Source organism: Idiotropiscis lumnitzeri, chromosome 16, assembly GCF_059441095.1.
Source record: "Idiotropiscis lumnitzeri isolate Australia: NSW breed Sydney's pygmy pipehorse chromosome 16, RoL_Ilum_1.0, whole genome shotgun sequence".
Lineage (NCBI taxonomy): Eukaryota > Metazoa > Chordata > Actinopteri > Syngnathiformes > Syngnathidae > Idiotropiscis > Idiotropiscis lumnitzeri.
Genome location: NC_142406.1, coordinates 11,097,037 through 11,117,761, shown reverse-complemented (window position 1 = coordinate 11,117,761; position 20,725 = coordinate 11,097,037). Strand labels below are relative to the sequence as shown.

At 42.9% G+C, this 20,725-nt stretch overlaps 3 protein-coding genes across 10 annotated transcripts in view; 1 reads left to right on the top strand and 2 right to left on the bottom strand.

The window, feature by feature from the left end:
- The window catches only part of LOC148321423 (focal adhesion kinase 1-like), a 28,869-nt gene extending 15,014 nt beyond the window's left edge, over positions 1 to 13,855 (bottom strand). For 3 of the 7 annotated variants that reach the window (XM_088318320.1, XM_088318322.1, XM_088318321.1), the window contains exons 1-8: positions 8,610 to 8,687; positions 6,014 to 6,040; positions 3,968 to 4,215; positions 3,255 to 3,427; positions 2,328 to 2,415; positions 2,042 to 2,121; positions 1,748 to 1,810; positions 702 to 756 (exon numbers count right to left, since the gene is read on the bottom strand). In XM_088318320.1, coding sequence (XP_088174446.1) covers positions 702 to 756; positions 1,748 to 1,810; positions 2,042 to 2,121; positions 2,328 to 2,415; positions 3,255 to 3,427; positions 3,968 to 4,215; positions 6,014 to 6,040; positions 8,610 to 8,628 — 753 coding nt within the window. In that variant the 5' untranslated portion in view covers positions 8,629 to 8,687. Of the gene's footprint in view, positions 1 to 701; positions 757 to 1,747; positions 1,811 to 2,041; positions 2,122 to 2,327; positions 2,416 to 3,254; positions 3,428 to 3,967; positions 4,216 to 6,013; positions 6,041 to 8,609; positions 9,252 to 13,706 lie in introns of those variants that run through there. The other 4 variants (XM_088318324.1, XM_088318326.1, XM_088318327.1 and 1 more) reach the window with 4 other exon arrangements.
- A 1,402-nt stretch (positions 13,856 to 15,257) lies between these two features.
- Positions 15,258 to 19,427, bottom strand: LOC148321422 (uncharacterized). Of its 2 annotated transcripts, none has more exons than XM_088318329.1 (4): positions 18,907 to 19,427; positions 17,515 to 17,590; positions 16,490 to 17,060; positions 15,258 to 15,743 (listed from the first exon to the last, which is right to left on the bottom strand). In XM_088318329.1, the coding sequence occupies exons 2-4, from the start codon at positions 17,550 to 17,552 to the stop codon at positions 15,426 to 15,428; spliced, it is 927 nt and encodes a 308-aa protein (XP_088174455.1). In that variant the 5' UTR covers positions 17,553 to 17,590; positions 18,907 to 19,427; the 3' UTR covers positions 15,258 to 15,425. The 2 variants fall into 2 exon arrangements, with proteins under 2 accessions (XP_088174455.1, XP_088174454.1); XM_088318328.1 differs by lacking the exon at positions 18,907 to 19,427 and adding an exon at positions 18,070 to 18,881.
- On the top strand, positions 18,985 to 20,517 carry rpz2 (rapunzel 2). The gene is made up of 2 exons (XM_088318330.1): positions 18,985 to 19,069; positions 19,586 to 20,517. Exon 2 carries the CDS (start codon positions 19,611 to 19,613, stop codon positions 20,346 to 20,348), a length of 738 nt encoding a protein of 245 aa, XP_088174456.1. The 5' UTR covers positions 18,985 to 19,069; positions 19,586 to 19,610; the 3' UTR covers positions 20,349 to 20,517.
- Positions 20,518 to 20,725: the final 208 nt, after the last annotated feature.

Here is a 20,725-nt window from a genome sequence, read left to right as displayed (position 1 = left end):
TTGGAGTCAAAACAACTCAAGCACTATGAAAAACTACAACACCCACACTGACATCTGCATTTAAGTCCAATCAGACAATTTATGGATGTTTGACTGCGTGTGTGGGGGGGCCTCAAGCGTTTACGTTGACATGTTTGTGAAGAGGAGGTAAAAAAGTGTGGGCAGCTGATGGCAAGGGTTTGGAATGGTTGGGAGGGTTCAGCTGGGCTTGATAGGCAGACGGAAAAGGGAGGCGCGCACCTCCCCCTTCCCTTCCTCATTGTTGGAAAAGAGAAAGTGGGTTTAAACGTGACCCCGGGGGTTGCGCCTGAGCGGTAGCGCTCCCCTCTGCCGAGCATCTGTCTTGCCGCCGCCTGCCGACATCAGAACCTTTTGGGGTCACTGCGCTTTTCTTCAACACACCCTTCGCATAAAAGTGTGCCGTAAATTTATCACTGACACTGCTATTATGCCGGCACCCCAAAAAAAAAAAAAATAAATAAAAATAAAAACAGCCTCAATGTAGCCATAGGGTTGTAACAAAACAGTAAACTTGCAGCATAATAGAGACTGTCATTTTTATTTAATTTTATTTATTTTTTAAGAAAATGTTGCAGGCCAATAAAAACAAGCTGCGAGACCACCAATGGGCCCCCGTCTCAGACTTTCATCATTAGTGACGTGAGACTATACAGAGGATTAATGTCGTGCTTTCTTCTCACCTTGACTGAATCCAGCAGGTCTTTGGGGAAAAAACGCCTCAAACCGACATCCTTCCTGTGTTCAGCGGATAAGATGACAAGAGAAAAGAGAGAAGGGGGGGAATGTTTAGAATGCTGCAAACACTCACCGGAATGTTAAACGTCACTATCTGATCTGAGCTCAGTTGCATAAGTGGATGTGGGAAGTGAACAGTAGGAAGCAGAAAGTGATGAGGCTGACTCACGAAATGGTTTACAAAGTCAAACAAAATCACGGTACTATTTGGGATTTTTTTTTTCCCTTTTCTTTTGTGACGACAGTGATAAATATAGAATGTGAACTGGAACTACAATTCATTATGAATCATATTGAAACAAATTTTAGTCTTTTGAGTCTTATTTATTCGACAGTGGTTAGCTTAAAGTATGGCTTAAGAAGCACCGTTCATAAAAGATTTTATAGTGTTGACCGATTTAACCTGGATCAAGTTCGTTGACTTTGCATTATTTCTTAGGGGATTATTTTTAATTGTATTTAAAAGTCAAACCGCATTGCAGCTACTTGCGGTTGTATCAATCAAGTAAAGTTTGCTTTGAGAATTTTGATCAACTAGAGAATGTTCAAACAGGCCAACTGTCAGCATCTGGCAGAAAGCTGACATCTGTTTGGGGACGAGGGACAGACTGAGACAAAATAACAAAGGCGAAGACTGCAAAGAGGACAAAGACAAGAGATGAGCAGGAAGCAGGATACATAACGACTGGGCATCCTTTCTCTGTTCATGGGCGAGCTCATTAGGCTGTTGTGTTTGAAAGAAAAGGCGACGGCAGAATCGGGCAGCTCATTAGAATCTGAGCCAAGCAACCTCGTTAAGCCGCCCGGTTTGTTAGCGTTAGCCTTGTAGAAGCCAGCAAATTGCCACATGGACCATGAAGCAGCTTTGCCATCATGAGTAATTGCCATATTGAATGTGAATAAACACAAACGTATGGGACTGGAAATAGCGGAGTTGCAAAACATGCAAACAAGAGGATGACGCTGATAGAAGATGGAAGGAAGTACTTACTCCAGTAGCTCGTAGTTGGACTTTTTATCGAGGGCGTTTCCTCTCATCTCTTTGAAGAACCTCCTGGAAATCAGAGCAGAGCAGCTCTACGTAAGCATTAAATCATCCTCGCTAAACAGCAAGCAGTGGACTCCAGGGAAATAAATTAATTATGTGCACCTGCACATTCTAATGGATTCCAATAAAATAATTTAATCCAAAAACATGAACAAAATTCAAGGGTAAACAATGACATCAGTGTGAACCGCATCGCTTCATACAAAGATTTGTTTTATTCCGCCTGGTGCGTCTCACCTGATCTCCAGGCAGCCCAGTTTTAGGGCGACATCCTGCTCCACTTGATCCCCGATCTGTGCCATGTAGTCATTTTTCACCTGGGTGCCAAATGAGCAACAAACGCATATGTTTATTTAAAGACACTGACATATTTAAATCGCCGCGCAACAAATGGCACTTTGACAAACACAAACAGTCCTACTGACCTAGATGACTTCCAGGCAAACACAGTCTGCAATCATCGCCATATGTCTCATGCTGAAAGATGAAATGTGTGCAAATGTGGGCATTTGTGTGTCCGTACCTGGTGGTAGAAGTAATTCAGTGTCGGTTTGTCTTCTGTAAACTGCTGCACGAAGCCTTTCGGGAGGTATCGGATCCTCAGTTCGTACCTGCACGGAAGAAAAGTGATTGTTCAGAGAATGGGGTGGGCAACCTGCAATTCCAAAAGAAATCAGAGGGTATAACATAGCCAGAAAAGCGGTTACGTCATCACACAAGCAGAAAAGAGTTGTTGACTTAATCGGACAAAGGTGACATCTGCTTCCTTCTCACTTTATAAGGCCACGGTGCAAAAGGTCCTAAATGACACAATGGCATTAGGGGCGACGGCCTCAATAAAAGTGATCCACGAGCCTTTCAATCCACCGTACAACAGACGGGGCGCGCTGGATTTTGCATGAGGCGTCTCCAGTAAATCACTCCTGCTGCTTTTCACTTTGCTACAGGCACACATTTTAAGAGAGCTTGCTGTGGCTTTGTCAAACTGTAACGTAACATCAGGATCCATAGAAAGACATTCTCAACAAATGTCATAGTTTATATTTAGGGATACCAAGTGTTACTTCAAAATCAGCAAAATGTGGCCATTTGGCCAGTGCTTGAAGGGTCATAGTAATCGAATTTAATCGTTCGTGCCCTAGAATTATCCAATAAATCACATTTATATTAAATGAGCATCAGCACACACCTGCTACCATTTAACCCCAAATAAAGTTTGGATGTTCTCATTGGCTGTTTATCATAAAGTAAACTCTTGTAGCCATTACTGTGTTATCACGTAAACCAGCTCCACTTCCTACCAGTTATCCTTTCCAGCTCCATCTACTTGGTTTAAAATATGAATGATCCGACATTTCTTCCTCACCCACAGAGAGAAGCTGCATATGAATCTTTAAACTGCATTGTAACAAAAAGAGGCTTCTTGCATATTACTACAAACTTCACTCACCTCCACTCTTCGTTGGGGCGCGCCTGTTCGTATTTCTCTCGGACGTGCGATACGCCCATGTCGGGATGAAGCCAGTGAACTTGGTCTCTGGGTTGGCCGCTGCTGCTGAGACGCAGGCCAAAGCACGACGTCCACCGCACCTTGTGGATGTCCAGGATCTTCTGGATGATTCCCTATTAAGGAAGGACAGCACCCTGCGTTATCATCTTGACTTAACGTAAAAAAAGCTGAGTGAAACTGATAGTCTACGGTGCAGTGGGTTCACATGGTGCATCACTTTATTCATGCCTGTCTCCAACTTGGACAAATTTAAGGTGACGTTCACACCCAAACAAGCTGCCAGACATCACATGCACATTAATGCTCGAAGGAGCATGTGTGTTGCCATGTAAAAACTCAGGCAGGGGTGGGGGCTTTGACCCAGATAAAGCGGGGGACTGCTTAACTATTTGAGTGGTGTAATTTGTGGTACATGTGTCCTCGGTTCAAGACGAGCCCAACAGAAGACATGTAGAGGTTCCGAAACGGAACACGGCATAAAATTTGAGGAGGTTTGTGAATGTATGAACGAGGGCTGAGGAAAAATAAATCAGCTAAGTTGACCACAAAAAACATTTTTGTCCCGTAACTATAATGAAAAATTTGAAAACTATATTTGCGAAGAATTGAGGTTAGGGTTCTGGTCGTTAACTAATGGCGAGTCCAAATCTTACCCGGACATCGGTTGCATCCCCGTATCGGATGTTAGAGGACCAGCTGCTGAGTTCTGTGTTGGTCTCGAAGTGGTGGAGGACTTTCAGGACCCTGTCCACGGATCCGGCAGCGGTACGGTCCGAGCCCCCAGTGCTGAGCCGCGACTTGGCACCACCGTCCAGCAGGCCGTGATTGAGGTTAGGATCCATGTACGGCGTCGCCATGGTCTTCCCCGCTGACACGGCCGCAGCTAAGTGTCGGTCATATTCTGGAAAACAAGCAAATTATTTCCCACGTTAAGATTATTTGGGCCAGGTCAAGGTTTGTCCATTCTACAACAAAAGCAAGACAATGGACCACAGGCGTTTATTTTTCCTGACATTGACAAACTTCCTGGAATCAAACTCATCTGGGAATGCCTCCTGTCGTCGTGTGTGTGTCTTGACTTGTGCTGGATGATTTTGTGTGGAGGAAAATAATTGAAAATTCGTAAAACCAATGCCACAACACTGTAATATAATTTGTACTCATCTTACATTATCTGTAAAAAAATGAATTGCTTAAAGATATGATTTTAAAAAATGCATCAACATGGAGAGAAGATATTGTCATAATTTTTTCCACTAACAACCCAGGCTAAACTTAACTCCTCCCCAACATCCAAAAGGGCAAGTGGTTTTTTTTTCGGTTAATTTGCAAACAGTTAACTGTAGCCGAATCCCTCTATTAGGGAAATTACAGCCCTACCTCGGCCCCAACATATGGGAAAGGGGCTACAGCCGCTCATCGCCATGGGAACACATGTCAGTCTCTGGCTGTGTCCGTCACCGCCGAGCACAGACAGGCAGCTGGCACCCTCACAAACACGCATGACGCCGCACCTCGTAGCGGGCGAGGGAGATTCAAACCAGCATGCAAGGTCCGCAACTTCCAGTGGCATAACAAAGTAAATATATTAAAAGTCGGATGTTCTGAAAATGTCACATTTCAGTCCTTCTAGCCTGAGATCCTCAGCGTCCAGAAAGTTCTCTTCTTCGCTTCCCACGACGGCCCCCTTATTCTCACGACAAGCACGCTGTTTGTTATCGGGACGTTCCTGCCCCATGCCTGCGCTCCATAGTTACACCGTTGCCGTGGACGTCATTTGGGAGAGAAGTTGGATAACTTTTCCCCCTGTAGCGAAGATAGTTCGCAGCAAACAACAAAAAAAATAAAAAAATCCAACTTTTCCAGGCCAGTGGACGTGCACTCGGAGAGAACTCGAGACAATTAGCGAGAAGCCAATGGAAAGACGTCCTCTTGTTTAGCAACGGCGGTGCGCAATGAAAGAGAGAGACAGAAGCAGAGATGCAGGGAGGAGAGGGAAGGCGTTTATTGTCTCCGGGAAGAATGAGAGGAAAAGGAGGACAAACGCGGCACGGGTGAAAGTTGAATGGGGAGTTGGAGCGAGGCGAAAGGAGGAGCAGGAGGAATATGCTAATCACTAAAACACGGGACTGTTCAATGAAGATGCCCACCCACTTTTACTTATCGTGGTATCGGGTAGACACACTAATTGACAAGTGCTTTTGGCATAAAATATTAGTGGTTTGTAATTCTTGATTCTAAGGATATTTCAACAGATTTAAAACACCCCGTCCCCCCAAAAAAATAAAAAAATGCATGTTTCCTTTAATGCAACATTACTTCAATATTTTAGAAGCAACTGTCAAAGTTGAGATTTTCCTAAAAAAAAATTACCATATGCACAAGCTTGGTCGCACACGTGAATTTGTTATTAGCGCACAGATGGATGCACTTGATGCCAGTGCACAAAATACGCTCAACTGCTCCGTTCACTTCATTTCGCACCCTCTGGTCTTTGGGGATGAACTTGGCTACCAGAAAGGAACCTACTTTCTAATTACAGCCATTCGCAGTGCAATGACCTCTGAGTAACACCGCAAACAAATTAACTCCTCTGTTCTGCGTCAGGGGGAATCTTTAGTGGTCACCTCACCCTCGAGCATAAGCAGCTGTATGATAATGAGCATAAAATTAGGCAAGGAGAGGGGGGGGTCACTCACCTGTGTAGTAGGCAATCCTGGAGATATCTGAAAGACAAACAAATAAAAAGCTGTTAAGGTTAAAAAAAAAAATACACTCAATGGTGTTTTCAAATGATTGATTTTTGCATTTATTTTGTCAATACTCTAGTGAGAAACAACATTGGATTATGGCTTGAGGATAATCAATAACCCCCCAGATCCTGCATAAACAGCGGCAAGAACTCATTTTAAATTGAGGAAACAGACGTACAACCTGATTAAGAGGCACAGTTCTCCAACAATCTGCACTTGAATTAATAAGGTAAACTCCAAAAAGGCAAGTCATGAGACTATCAATATTGCGACGCTGTCTATCAGCATCATATTCTCTCTCTGAGTACTAAGGTGCATGATGATAAATGTCTAAAACAAGCTCTCAAACTCCCACAGGAAGTCCAAGAGTGGCCTTTTGGATACTTACCACCCAGTCAGGGCGTCACTGATCCTGAGTCAGGTCAAGAGGATAAGTGCTTTAGACAACCAGGGCCACACAATACTACGACCCAGGCGTACAGTATACACACACACACACACACACAAGCTTGGACTGAAATGACAGAAGGGGGTCATCAGCAAAGATGATGTAATGCAAAAAAGGCCACAGAGAGGAAGTGCCAACTCAGGTCGTATAGTTTATCGACCAACACCATGTAATATGAAACCAGTACGTGTGTGCGTGTATGCGTGTGTGTGGGTGTATGTGTGTGTGTGGGTGTGTGGGGGTGTGTGTGCGTGTGCGTGCGTGTAGCGGAGGCAGAAAGGGCCTTCAATCACTGATAAATCCTATGGTATGACTTTTATGATTTGCACATTTTCCTCCTAATCCACATTTCACAGCCCTCGTATGAAGGAACACAAAAAAGATAAAATAAAGAGAATATATTAAATAACGTTTCATCAATAAATAAATTTTATATATATATATATATATATATATATATATGTGTGTGTGTGTATTTATTTATTTATTTTTTTAAACGCTTCTTTAACTTTTTAATGGCATACACTGTCTGTTATTTATGCAAGCCACCTCACTGCCCTGCTGCCTCATGTTGCGCGTCGGCAGGTCGTGTCGACAACCCCGCGGACAAAGAAGTGTTACTGGAGCGTACAGTCTGCCGTTCAACAGCATTGTGCCCTCAGGCAACAGCACACCTGCCAGTCAAAAAACACAGCGGGGATGTGAGGAAATCAAGCCTTTTGTATGCAAAGTGGAGCTGTGACTTATTGACAAGACGTAGATAAATTGACATTTTTAATGAGTCCATTTGGAGCAGGGTTTGACAAACTACAGTACCGTTCCAAAATGATTCGTTGCCCCAAAACTTCAGTTTTTGCACATTTCTTATGTGATCAATCAAGTTTAAGATCAAGATTAATGGAACCTCAAATTGCCAAACAAAAAAAAATGCCTTCTCCGCAGATAAATCCTGCATGCATAAAACATAATAAGGTCATGTAAACGCATGAGTGCTCGTCAGCGTTTATCTGCAAACGCACACACGCTCACTCACGAGTGTCGAGGTGAGGTGCGGCGATAACGAGTGAGCCGGGGCCAGCACGCAGGGCTGATCATGTTTTATTCAGCATTGATCAAATGAGAGATTTTCTTTTTTCACGATATTGACCTTTTTATACAGTCAAGCAACTGATTCAAGTCGTGTTCCAAGAATGCCGATTGACTTTCAAGTTGTTCGCGTTTCAAAACACATTTGGTGCCGCCAGCATAAAACCTATTGACGATTTGAACATTCAAAGAGAAGTCATCAACTAAAATAAAGTGTGACTTCTGGAGTTAAACCTTTAATATTGCGATATTTGCTGATGTCGCACGACACATTATGACTCGTTTGAAATTTGAGGGATATTTCTCTACGGGAAGAGCATTGAGCTCCGAATGTGACAATTCTAAAGCGACTTTAACCCAGCAATATATATTTTCCTGACATTTTTTCCACGTCTGTCTGTATAAACGGCACTGATGCAAAATGGCCAAAAGGAATATGCAAAATCGCAATGACTTTTAATACGTCACGCTGGTTGAGCGTGAGAGGGCACAGTGTCAAGACTGAATTTTCAAAACTAGAATAAACTTTATAACAACTTATAAATTAATGACTTTTGATGGGATCTCTGTAAAAAAACAAAAACAAAATGGCGTCAACAGAAATATACATATTGCCTGCGTACAAGACAAAAGCAGGACTCGTCTATCCAAATGTGCACTACACAACCCTCTAATTTAACATCTATATCCACTCCCCCACGCACAACTTCCCACACATGCACACACTCGAAGCCTCCTTGTCTGCCCACTTGACATTTAACACACGCCCCTTGATCAAGAGGAAAGAGGATTATGTCACCTCTTGAAATTGTATTCGAAATTTGTTTGCTTTCATCAATGAAAAGGAATGCCGCTTTTGGAATTAAAAGTGTGGCAAAGTCAGTTTGCGTCGCAATGCATTTCAATGAACCCATTTTCTCACGTTCCTCAAAACTGAATCTACTCAAACAGATTGTGACACATGCATACGAGCCATGCATTCAATCCTCAGATTGTATCAAACCTTACCATGGTATAATCCCTCCATTCAGAGTCCAGAAGAGAGGAAAAAGAAGAACAAGATTCCCCCCCCCCCTCCTTCACTAACCAAATGAAAGGAGGCTATACTGGGAAAGCCCAAATCCCAGCCGGGCTTCTGTGGTCACTGTGTCAGTTTACAAACCGGCCTTCCCCTTCCTTCCTAATCCCGCGCTACAACTACTACTACACTGACACATGCGAGAGGGGAAGAGGAGGAGAGTGGGAAGGAGGGAGAGAGAGAGAGAGAAAGAGAGAGAGAGAGAAGCTCATAAGGGGGAGGGAGATGAGCAAGCGGATGGAGGAGGAAGAAGGGGGAGGGGGAATCTTTGTCCAGCAGGAGAGGGATGAAGGAGGAAAGGGAGCCAGATGTACGAGTCACAGTGAGTTGACAGAAGCGCGAGGCAAGACAAACTGCAAAGTGAAGTAGGTTTAAAAAAATAAATCAATAAAAAAAAAGACGAGAAGGCTGAGAATGAGATTCTGCCCTGCGTGGAGCTTTGAATGTTCTCCCAAACTCACCAACACGTTTAGGTTCACTACATTGTCCATATGTGTTGATATGTTAGACCCCGAAAAAGCAAGACCAAGTCTTCCTTGAGTAGCAACAGACCGGCACCAGGACATGCCAGAATATATTTAAATACTCACTCCCTTGCATCACGCTGAAATTGACACTGCATTACATTTGGATGAAAATCTACTAAATCCTCACAAAAACAGGCTCATATGTGTGTGTGTGTGTGTGTGTGTGTGTGTGCGCGCAAGTGTGAGTGTGTGTATTTTGCCTTTGGCCTTTCCGCCTCTCTGACACAAACTCCACCCCGAGGGGCTACTCCATTAGTCATAATGTGACATTCTCGGTTGCTCCACTGAACAGAGCGACGCTCCCGCTATTCACTTGACTGCCTATCTACAATTCGGTTCTGTCCAATTTTTCCACCGCAAGAAGTAGTCTAATCACAACACAGGTATGCATAACAACAGATTATTTATGAAGTAAATGTGGAGCATCATGGCAGACCAGGAACTCGACAAAAGCATTGCAATATCCTGCGAGTATATTCTGACAATGCTTTGTAAATTCACAAAACTGAAATGAACCTACTTGCCGAAAGAAAATGCAAACTCCACCTAAGAAAGCCCGACTCGAAATTTGGACGCAAAACGTGCGAGTGCAAATGTGCAAACTGCTGGCAAGACCAAAGTTGCTCAAGAGTAAAGCAGATTAATGGGCCACCGGATTAGTCGGCCAAGATGTCACACACTCCCATGCATCGGAGGTGACGCTGCCTCTGTCCACCAATGTAGTAACATTGCCCTCTAGTGGCGAGGCGAATTCAATGTGGGCCTCAAAAGCAGCCAAAAGGTTGTTTATTCACCGCATTTCCTGCCTGCGGAGAGTTGAAAATCATCACATTAAAACGGGTTGGAACCAGCTCGAAGAATGGAGAATGAAGACCACTGCTCAATGAACCTTTGTGTTAAAGGACAGCGTTTGCGGGTGACTCACCACGCAGCCAGACGCACACAAACCCTGACACACACATACAGACACAGCGGTATTTTACCCATGCCTGACCTCAGCAGCCGTAACACCAGTTATGTCTCCGCAGTCTCGAAACGTGCGACTGTGATGTCATGACGCTGGCTTGCATCCAGGTGTTCCACTGAAGATGTTCTCTATTCTGACAGTGTGTGTGCGTGTGTGTGTGTCGGTGGGAGCTAAGATGAGGTCATATGATTGGCCAAGCAGACACTGATGCGTGACTTTGGCTTCGCCTCCCAGACGCTTTGTTGCCGAGTTTGGATTAAGACAACTAAAATGTCACAAAAAAGTCCAAACAGAAATCATCCAATGAATGCATCCCTCCTGCATGTCTTTAGACGTATCCTGAGATTTTCGCCTTCCACCAGACAACGGCCACAAACAGGAACATTTCCCAAAAAATTTTATAGAATAGGAAGTAAAAAGATAAACATCCTGCCAACAAAAAAAAACTAAAGTCCCTGCAATTCCTATTTTTAAAAGTCTTCTATAGGACATCTGCAATTGATTTCACATGCATGGACCCTTTTCCACGCTATGTCTTGTATTTCTTTTTCCTACCATTTGTCTTCACCCGGGCACGCTTCTCTTCCCGTCTTTATGACAATGACTTCTTTCTTTCGTCGACGTGTAATTACGTCGACTGCGCTCTTCCATTTCACACACGCACGCAAAGAGAAGACGGGCAACTACTTTACAAGATGTGCGCCTTCATGTTTTTGCAATACTGCGGCCAGTATTACTATGTCCTATTATTCCCGTTGCGTCTGGATTTTTTTTTTTTTCGGGACCGTAGAGGGAATCACCACGTTCCAGCATCATTCATCATGAGATGACATGCAGCCCCACTGACCTTCATGACTTAACTATGGCTCTTCTCAAAGTGAGCGCACGATCCAGAGGACCAATTTGTCTTCATGCCTGTCTCCTAATTGCCAGTAAAGGGACTCAGGTGAGGATCCAGGAGATTTACATCAAGATTTAAAGATGGATTGGTGTTATTCAGCAAAATGGGGGGGTGGTAGAAGTCAACCAGGCTATTTTCTCTCTCGTGAGGTAATAGTCTTGTGTGAAAGGAGCGACGGAGGGATACTGAGACGAAAAGAGCTGCCGACTGTGTTTTCGTGCACACGTCCGGGGTATGTGCATGCCCCCAAGGAGGGACGGGTCATCAGCGATGATATCATTTCCTGCCATTGTGGCCGATTGCAGTCTACCCTGCGCACGAGTTCATCCACACACTTCATGAACCACTTTAACAGCTGAAGACCATCTGAGCATCTTTTTATTAAAACAACCGCCACAGTGGAGCGGCCCTGGTTGGGAAGGAAGAGGACAACTGGGACAAGAGTTTTCTACTGGAGTTGACTTTAGGATCCTTGAGAGTAGTCAAGTGTTTCTATAAATACAAGCACTGCTCTGCAATTTACACGCATACACACAAACACACACACAGCACTGACACGCCTGTATTAGCCAGCTGTAGCCAACCACATGAAAAGAGTCGAATCACTTAGCCGCTGGGAAATGCATCACATGTCGGCAACTATACAAATTCACAAAAAAAAAATCCTAATTTGGATTGCCCTCAAATTATGAAGCCTAGATGGCGCGTGAAAAAAAATCCAACATCCATGAAGTCGTATATTTTGAAATTCAAAACACAAATTGTCCAAAAGAACGATGCCTTTTAAGTCGCACGACACTTAGCAACGCGTCACACGACACAAACATCAAAAGACGAACATGAAAGTGAGCGGAGAAGCTTGTCAGCAAACTATTTCCTGATACCGCTTATCTAGCTGTTTGACGTCTTTAAAGAGTGAGTAGTTTTATTTTAGTTATTTTTGAGCTGTGAAACGATGTGAATCTACTCATATGATTAAAACTGAAGTTGACATATTTGTTTGAACATTAAAAGGGCGACAATGTGAGCTATATTTCAATGATTTCCCCAACAAATCAGATTACCTTCGACCTTTCACTACTAATTGCTTAGTGGGCATTCATTTAACACGACAAGGATCGATACTAATCTGTTTACATGACCGGACCGCGACACACATCACCTGAGTGGTCCACTCGTAATGTCAACTCGAGCAAACGCCAAAGTGTTACATTCAAGAACATTAGCGTAAAAGCGTTTTTTCTTCAGTAGCGCTGCTCACAAGACCTGTAAAAAAATCTAAATAAAAAATGCACACGAAAGGACGAAGAACTCGACGTGGTGCTTCGAGGCCGCATCTCGAGTGGATACTGCAGTTCATTAGCATGTGCTTGCATCTGGAATATGAAGTAGAAGGCAAATGGTGCGCAACTACACACAGCACATCCATAATGTGACACCGCTGCTAATTTAAAATAATCACACCACTCGTTAGAAGCATGTGAGAAATGGACCGGGGCAATATAGTTTGAAGTCACCCTTTTTAAGATATAACTGGTTTAACATTAGAGTCAAGTGAGGGGGAAAAGAAGGAGGGAGTGTGGATATTTCGGAGGCTGTTGGTAATTATCGTTTTATTCATTGACTTTATTTGTGTATTTCGAAGAACGCTAATCTCCACGATTTTTTACCACGAGTGCATATGGAATAATACATATGGTTAAGAATTCACGTAAAAACAAAGGTCGGCTCGATCATTTCACATATAGAAACTTAATTTTAGTTGTGAACGCTTTTGTGATACGACATCGTGATTGGCACTTGCATCTGCAACATCGTTCACCCGTGGAGCCAATTTCAAAATTAAGCTAAGTTTTTTTTTTTCCCATGCATGTTTTGTGCGCTGACCCCCCCCCCCCCCCCGCCCCCATTTTATTTAAATTGAAGCCAATTAAGTTAAAAAAAATATCCTGATTATGTTTTTGTCAGTTTTGGATGGTTGAAGATTTGGACAACAGGAAACAAATCAATACGGATTAAAACTTGGATTTGACAAATGGAAACTGATGCAATTTCTCCTGTTATAACGAGTAATTGCATATATGTGCCATATGAAATTACTATTGAATCGTCTATAAAATATCTGTCTCATAGTTGAAAATATTTGAAATTTCACACACATATTGCACAAAGGAGCTTCTGTCTGATGGAAAGTACCAGTTCATTAGATTTGAGGGAGCAAAAGTGGCATCAAATGATCCAAAGTAGTTTGTAGGTGTTCTAGAATTGTTTCAAAGTTACCATGTTATAAATCTCAGTCGTAACAGTTCTTCAGAACCAAAGAATCACCTGGGAGAGAGATTTGGGAACACAAAAGTAGGTTAATCCAGTCAGGGTGGAGGTAACGTTAGTCCATGTGACTAGTTTGTGAGACCAATAATTCTTGCTCCCAACATACTTTGCCACAACTCCGCGGTCATTAAATATAATTTTCACTCAGATTTAACACTTTAAAGCAATGACAATGCGGCAAAACACTTTCGTATCCGAGCGTTGAAACAGTGAACTGACGCAGCCCATCATTTCCTTTTCGCTCCTGAAGTACAGTAACACCACCACCACGCAAAATGAAGTCAAAATGCTTCTAACTTACATTCTTTGAAAAACTCCTGTTGACTTTAAAAACGGACAGAAGTTGCTGGAAAAGCCGCTACGAGAACTGCGGGAGTCCGAAATAAGTTGTCGGCGGTGTGTTTCTCGCTCCGGTGTCGCTGCAATCTCACCCCCTCTTATGTGTCTCCCTCTCCCCCCTTCGCTCGCACCCCACTCGGCTGTTCCTGCTTCCCCTCCCCGCCCCCGTCCACATCCAACATTCCAACATGGCCGCCGCTGGGAGACAGACGGGAACGCGCGCCCACGCTCACGCGGCGGGCGCGCGCACAAGCCGACTCAAGCCGCGCCCACTTTATGAATGAATCAAGTGAACGGAATGGATAGCCCCAGGTGAATTTCTTTTGAAAATCGTCACAGTTAGGTATTTTGTTAGCCACCACGCCTCGTGTTTTGACAGCCGTTTGCGTTTTTTTTATCCAATAACATGGGCTAGGAAAAAAAATAGAGAAGCAAAAGAGTAGTAGGGCTTGGATAATGATAGAATCCATAAAAATTTGAAGCAGACCTGGCCAAAATCTTGCATTGTCAGTGAATAATAAATAAGGGGATGAATATCTATGGAGTTCAACTATGACTTATGAAATATTATATATTTGTATTTGGGTTATTTTTTTTTACCACAATAAATTGGATTTTACATCGACTGTACACTCATATGAATTACATAGAACAACAAAGTACAACAAAGACAAATATGTTGCCGCAATATGGGAATTCAATAATCTAAGTACTTTTAATATAAACACAATCTTAATATACATATTGATTGTGCAAGTGTAATATTTATTGCACGATGCTGAGGGAGTATTCAGTGGTGCACTGTATTAAACGAATCGTAATGACATAAAAGATGACTAAAAGCTATCGCAACTAAATATAACCTGCAAAAATATCCACAAATACTTATTTTAGAGATAGTCTTCTCAGTGACGTTTAAGATTCAAAACGCTGCACTGTTCTTGATAATCTTCTAGAAAACAAGTCTGAGGGTGACACCTTGTGTTCACAACTTGCCATTGCACCTGATTCCCTCGTATTGCTGGGGCATTGTTTTTAATCTTTTTTTTTTTTTCAAATTTAAATGAGTCGTTTGTATCGACATTTAACATTATCATCATCACCAACTTTTGTTCTTTTTGTAATATTATTTTGGTTACTTTTTATCTTTTAATGGTCATTTTTGTTCCATTGTATTTACTAGGTTTGTTTTTGTTCATTTAAATGCAGAGGGTTTTTTTTTTCATAACGCAATTTATTTTATCTTTTTGTAAATAGACCTACAGAAGTCTCATGAAGCCATACCTGAAACGCCACAGGAAGTCTGTCAATTGGTTTGATGCAGCCATTTTAGGGACATTTTTAGGGGTCCTTTAAAAATGAACCCATCTGAGAAAATAAGTCAGATTGCAACCAAGTTAAAGTTAAAATTAAAAGTAAAAGTTCCTGTCGCCAAGGATTATGTTCAACAAAAAAACCAATCACAGGCCAAACAAATGAAAGCCACATGAACAAAATGCATTTGTGCGTGGCTTTATTGGCTCAAAACACAAAATGAATACAGTTTAGAATGCTCAAGTTTTGTCGTTTTAAGAATTTTTTTTAAAAATGATGGTGACCCCGAAACTGAACTCTTTCAATCAAGTCTACAATGATCATTGTAATATAAATGATTCGACTTGAATGACAACTCCAATTTTAATTAGACTTGCACAGCAGGCTGCATCGAAGGTCGCTCGCCCACTCCCGCCTTAAGCTGGAAGTCGATGATAATTTGAATCATGGGAGCAGCGGGGAAGTCCATGCATATGATCCCAAAGCGCTGGTTCAGGTCGGCCTTGGCTCTCAAGTAGTCGTAAAGCTGATGATTGACACGCTGCGCAACGGCCGTCGGAACGGCAAAGACGCCGGCGCCACTGCTGTAAGTGAGAAAGATCTGGTCCTTATTCCCCGTGGGCGCCATCTCGAGGTGCTCGAAGACACTCTGCCACTTCTCCTCCACGTGCAGAAGCGTGGGAACCTTCAAGAATACAATGCCTGCTTTACTTCAAATACATCCGAATGATTTGCCTTTTAGCCTTGCCCATGTGGCTTGTATATAACAAATTTGGTGGCAATCCGACAAAATTTCTCGGATTCTATGAAGGACCCCGGGAGTGGATCCTAAAATGGCCTTTGCATCTCACAATGGCAGACTCCCCTGTGTCATTTCACGCATGGCTTCTTGAGACAATTTTTTATGAGTCTACAAATGATTGCTATTAACGTTCACGTTGCTAATGGAAACAGGCTTCGGAGGCGGAATTTTCAAAAATATTTTGGATTTTTTTTAATTTACTTTAGATTCTCTTGAGCGGTTTTATTCAAGCTTTGACTTTGTGGAATTGAGTTGAGTTTTTTTTCCTTTTCATGATGAGTGAAACTTCACTGCCGTGCACCAGCAACACACAAAGACGAATACTTAAATGTTGTTACCCGTCTGTCTCGACTCTTATGTATGAAAGATCCTTGAAAATAGACAAAATATGTCTTCAATGATGGCTTCAAATCAAAATGATTGACCTGTGTTTTTTGGGCATGGCTTCTTGAGACTTTGTTCATATATTCAAGAAAGACGAAGAGCATCCACTTCCACAGATTCCACAGAAAAAAATAGGTAAATAGTGAACCACAAATAAGTTAGGGATTACTTTAATTTCCAAAGGGCAATGCTCGTGATTTTCTCCTGCTGTAACACGTAAATCAATAAAGGATATTTTGTCTTACCTTCCAGTCATCGGCGATGTCCATGGAGTTGTAGCGCATCCCTAAATCTGGCCCATGGAAGTCCTGCAGGATGATGAGTTTACCTCTCGCCTTGCCCATGGTGGGCACCAGACGGCTGTGCCACAGCATTTCCCATCGAGCGTAGCGTCGTACGTGCTCCACCACGGCCCCGTAGATGTTTTTTGTCTCACTCAGCTCCTCCTTGACGCGCATCAGCACCGTCTCGCTCGGATAACTGGCCAGGAAGTCTTGAACGCCTTCTAGCACGTGGCCGAAATGGGCGTGCTGGTACACGACCCCGTGGTGGATGGTGAGGTTGCCCTCCACGTGGCGCACACGCACGTCCAGGAAGCGGATGCCGGCACGCAGCTGCGAAGCCAGGCTCCACGCCTGGCACTCGGCGTAGACGCCGCCATAAAGCGCCATGGTGTTATGCGTGCTAGGCATGGTGAGCTCGGACAGGGGTCGCTCGTCAGGGATGCTCGCCATCCAGGACGGGTTGAGGAACTCCGGGGTGGCTGTGTCGTCGTAGTCTGGTCGCTGGATTGCGCACAAGCTCAAATCGGAGATGCTACCGCAAGAGATAGCATTTTGTGCCATAATTATACTATTATCATTTAAAATCATGATACAACACTACCGTTAAAAATAAATAGCTTAGCAATGAAAACGTATATTATGTGTCGGGTTCATGGTTCAAATTTGTCCAATCATAAATGTGTCTCTGAAGGACAACGAAATGAGCAAAATTACCTTAAAACTAGAATAGAAGTTGCTATGTATTTTTTGTGGGTCTATTCATGATAAACATTGCTGCAAAATGTTGCTAAGTGAAAATGGTACAGGAATTAACACATCTGGTGACTTTTTGAGCATGGGAAGTCCTCAGTGACAGCAAATGGCAAAAGTAACTTGGTCTAGAAAATGACGACGAGGAAGGTTCAATCGACAAGGGAATGCGCCGTGTCACTTAAGGGACAAAAAAAATTGTCCTTCCAAAAGATGGAGTCTTTAGCAACACTCACCCCAGAAGGAGCAGGAGTTTGATGAATTTACACCCCATGTTCCCAGTTGTTTCCCAGTGCTGACAACAAGTTTATCCTGCAATTTAAGCATTAAATTAAAATATAGTTCTATGTGAAAAGCAATGGATTCAATAAATACAAAGCAAATATTTTAGGCATTTGGCATCACTGCACTCAACTCACAAAAATCCAGTTGAAGTTTACTATCAAGCTAAACAAAATAAGAGAATACACGCTGCGTATTAAAACAACCAAATAACTGCGTTCTCCGACGGGCTAGTGACTACTGAATCGCATTGATGTTGCTGTGTTATATAACTTTTACTGACAAACCTTAATTGAACACATTCACAAATGTCTGCCTTCCTTCCTGATGAGACGTCATTCTCAACCTGAATTACGCCAACCGGCTGACATTCAGTCAGAAAAAAATAAAACAGACAGCTGCACTTGTGTGTGACAGGCCTTTTCAATAGCAGGCTTAAGCTTTCTATAGCACAGCAAGTTAACGATGATGATGATTTTGCGATGATGATGCTATGATGGTGTTTGTACCTGACAGCAGAAGAGGTGCTCAGCCTTGCTTCAGTCCGGCCGCCGGAGTGGACACAGCCACCAAGTGTTATTGTGGGAAAAAGCATAGTTGACCAGCTGAGCTCTATAGTGAGGTGAGGGGCCTGAGTGTGTGTGTGTGCGTGTGCGTTTGTTTGTGTCCTATTCATCACCCGCTAGTTTTGAGCATTCAGCCATCTCACGTATTTGTTGTCATTATTGCTTGCTTCAATGTCAGTTATACCGTACTGTAATTGTTGTTTTGTTTATGAGAAAGACATTGAATGAGAACTCCTCACAAGTGTGTGCGTTGCCATGGTGTTCTCCATGGAAACGTGTGCAGATGTGAGATTATTGTTTTATCACTTAAAAAGGAATTCAAACATTGCATAACTGCCTTGTCCTTGTCCAGTACTATTTATTTAGCTGTTGGTGCCGACTGCGTACTCACGGTATGCATATAAAAAAAAAGGGGCATTCCTTTCATATGAAAACTACAGAATTAAAGCAGGTCACCAAAGACTTGCAGTTTACGATTCTGTATTAGATATGACATAGATAACTTATATGATGGGGAAGAAGGAAGTTGTAAATGGACCTGAAAGGATTTTTACAAAATGGCCTTTGGTCAGCTACTTTTGTAGATGAGAATTGCTAAAACGCAAGCATCCCAATTTGCCGTGGCTCACGTTATGGTGTGTGTAAGGATGTTCGTTGGTTATGAATAATGAAAAACCAGTGTGGTTGGTCACCTACTCAGGTTTGGTTAGTGTTTTGCAGACTGTTTGTGGGAAGGCGTGTATCAGGAGGCTGTCAGTATATGGGATGTGCAGAACTTACATCAGCCAATCAGCAAACAGCATGCTTGTGTCACTTCCTGGTGTCGCTTGCCTTATTTGGCAGGAAGGGGCTGTCTGCTCTTCATAGGCCGGAAAAGGAAAATGGTGGCCAGGGCAGACAGGCGGCTCCCGTAGGCAGAAATATAGCAGCAGATTTATCCCTGGTGAGTAAACATTAAACACAAACAGTCTTTGGAGATTTGTGTTTTTATTGCTGATGTGTTTTGAGTGTTGATTGACAGGCAAGGAATAGCTGTGGGAGTGATTGTTTGGGTAATCAGGAAATGGGTGGGAAGGGGGCTTCTAAACTATATATATATCAAGTTCAAGCGAAATGTGTTTGTGATCTGCTAAATAACTCGTTTCCATGGTGACACACCTAAGTCGTGTTATTTTTCATTGACGGAGGTGAAACAGACAAAGAGATGATTGAATTGTGTTTTAGTGTTTGTCAGTGTTGTACTGGTTATTAGTTTAAAATGATGCGAAGACAAATGGGTTGAATGAAAAAAATTACGTATTTTAAAAAAAATAAAAAATTTTTTACATTTAATGTAATTTAAAAAGTCTTTTAGTCGTAATGCACTAATTTACGTTTCATAAAAAATATTTGTTGTTTCTGTTTTATTATTTAAGTGCAATTTATGTTGGTATGTTTACATTTTTGTTCTTTAATTAAGATTTTTTTTGCTTGAGAAGAACAAGATGGCAGACAGCTCAAAGGTGAAGAAGACGGCCGTCACGGTGCTGACCTACGTGGAGAAGGTGTCCTCTTTTGCCTCCTCGATCGATCCCATCTTCGGTATCGTGTCCTCCCTGGTGGGTGTGGCTCGCAAGGGTCTCATGGACGAAGAGGGCCACGAGCTTGACGAGGACTTCCAGGCCATCCACAGCAAGCTGGAGAGCATCTCCGAGAAGAACCAGCAGTGCCTGACGCAGATCCGGATCGATGAGGTGAACGAGACCTTTGGCAAGTACGAGGAGTACATTAAGCATCAGTACGCCGCCTTCAACGCCATGGTGGCACAGATGAAGAAGGACCCGGACAACACGCAGCGTTACATGGAGAACTTTGAGCGGATCTACGAACGGGACAAAATGGACACCAGCTTGGATGTGTACTACCGCGGCGTGATGGGCGCCGGCTCGCTCTTCGGTCGACCCCTGTTGAGGGTCTACCTGGAGAACTGCAACGCTGACGCGGAGATCATGGAGCACCATTGCTCACACGTGGCACACCTCTTCCATATGGGCCTCATCGCACTCATGGCCTACACTGTGGTCACCGAGGACGACGAGGACGAGGTGCGCGAAAAGTGGGCCGCCAGGGTGCACGAAATTCAGGAGAAGATGCAAGAGGTGCTCGCCATCTGCAACACCAGAGATCTTGACCCGCCTACCGATGACAAGTCCTGCTCCTTGAATCAGGACAGAAAAGCCTAGACTCACCATGCGGCTGTGGACCAATAGAAACACAGACCAATCATCTTATTATACCAAAAGAACATGTGTAACCTCAGCCCTGTTTATTTTTTATGTTACAGTGTTAACCATGTTTTTTTTGTTTTCACTGTTTGATCTAATCACTTCAAATAAAATATTGCTGAGTTTATTGATGTAAACAGCGTTACCCCGTTAGATAGGAGATAATCAACCACAAAATTGCAATAGTTTTTATGGGTTTTACCACAACTATTTATCTCAGATACATTCCAAACACACCCATAATTGTTGAAAAAGATACAAAGTTTGTATGAACCGGTTGATTTAGTAGTTTTAGCAAATTCTAAATTTAACAGATTATAAAAAAAAATGTGAGC

Excerpts from the sequence above, each read along its gene's own strand:
- LOC148321422 (XM_088318329.1), bottom strand. The coding sequence starts at position 17,552 with ATGGGGTGTAAATTCATCAAACTCCTGCTCCTTCTGGG. Across the intron at positions 17,061-17,514 it reads AAACTCCTGCTCCTTCTGGG|CATCTCCGATTTGAGCTTGT; the intron begins GTGAGTGTTGCT and ends CTCTTGCGGTAG. Across the intron at positions 15,744-16,489 it reads ACATCGCCGATGACTGGAAG|GTTCCCACGCTTCTGCACGT; the intron begins GTAAGACAAAAT and ends GTATTCTTGAAG.
- rpz2 (XM_088318330.1), top strand. The coding sequence starts at position 19,611 with ATGGCAGACAGCTCAAAGGTGAAGAAGACGGCCGTCACGGTGCTGACC.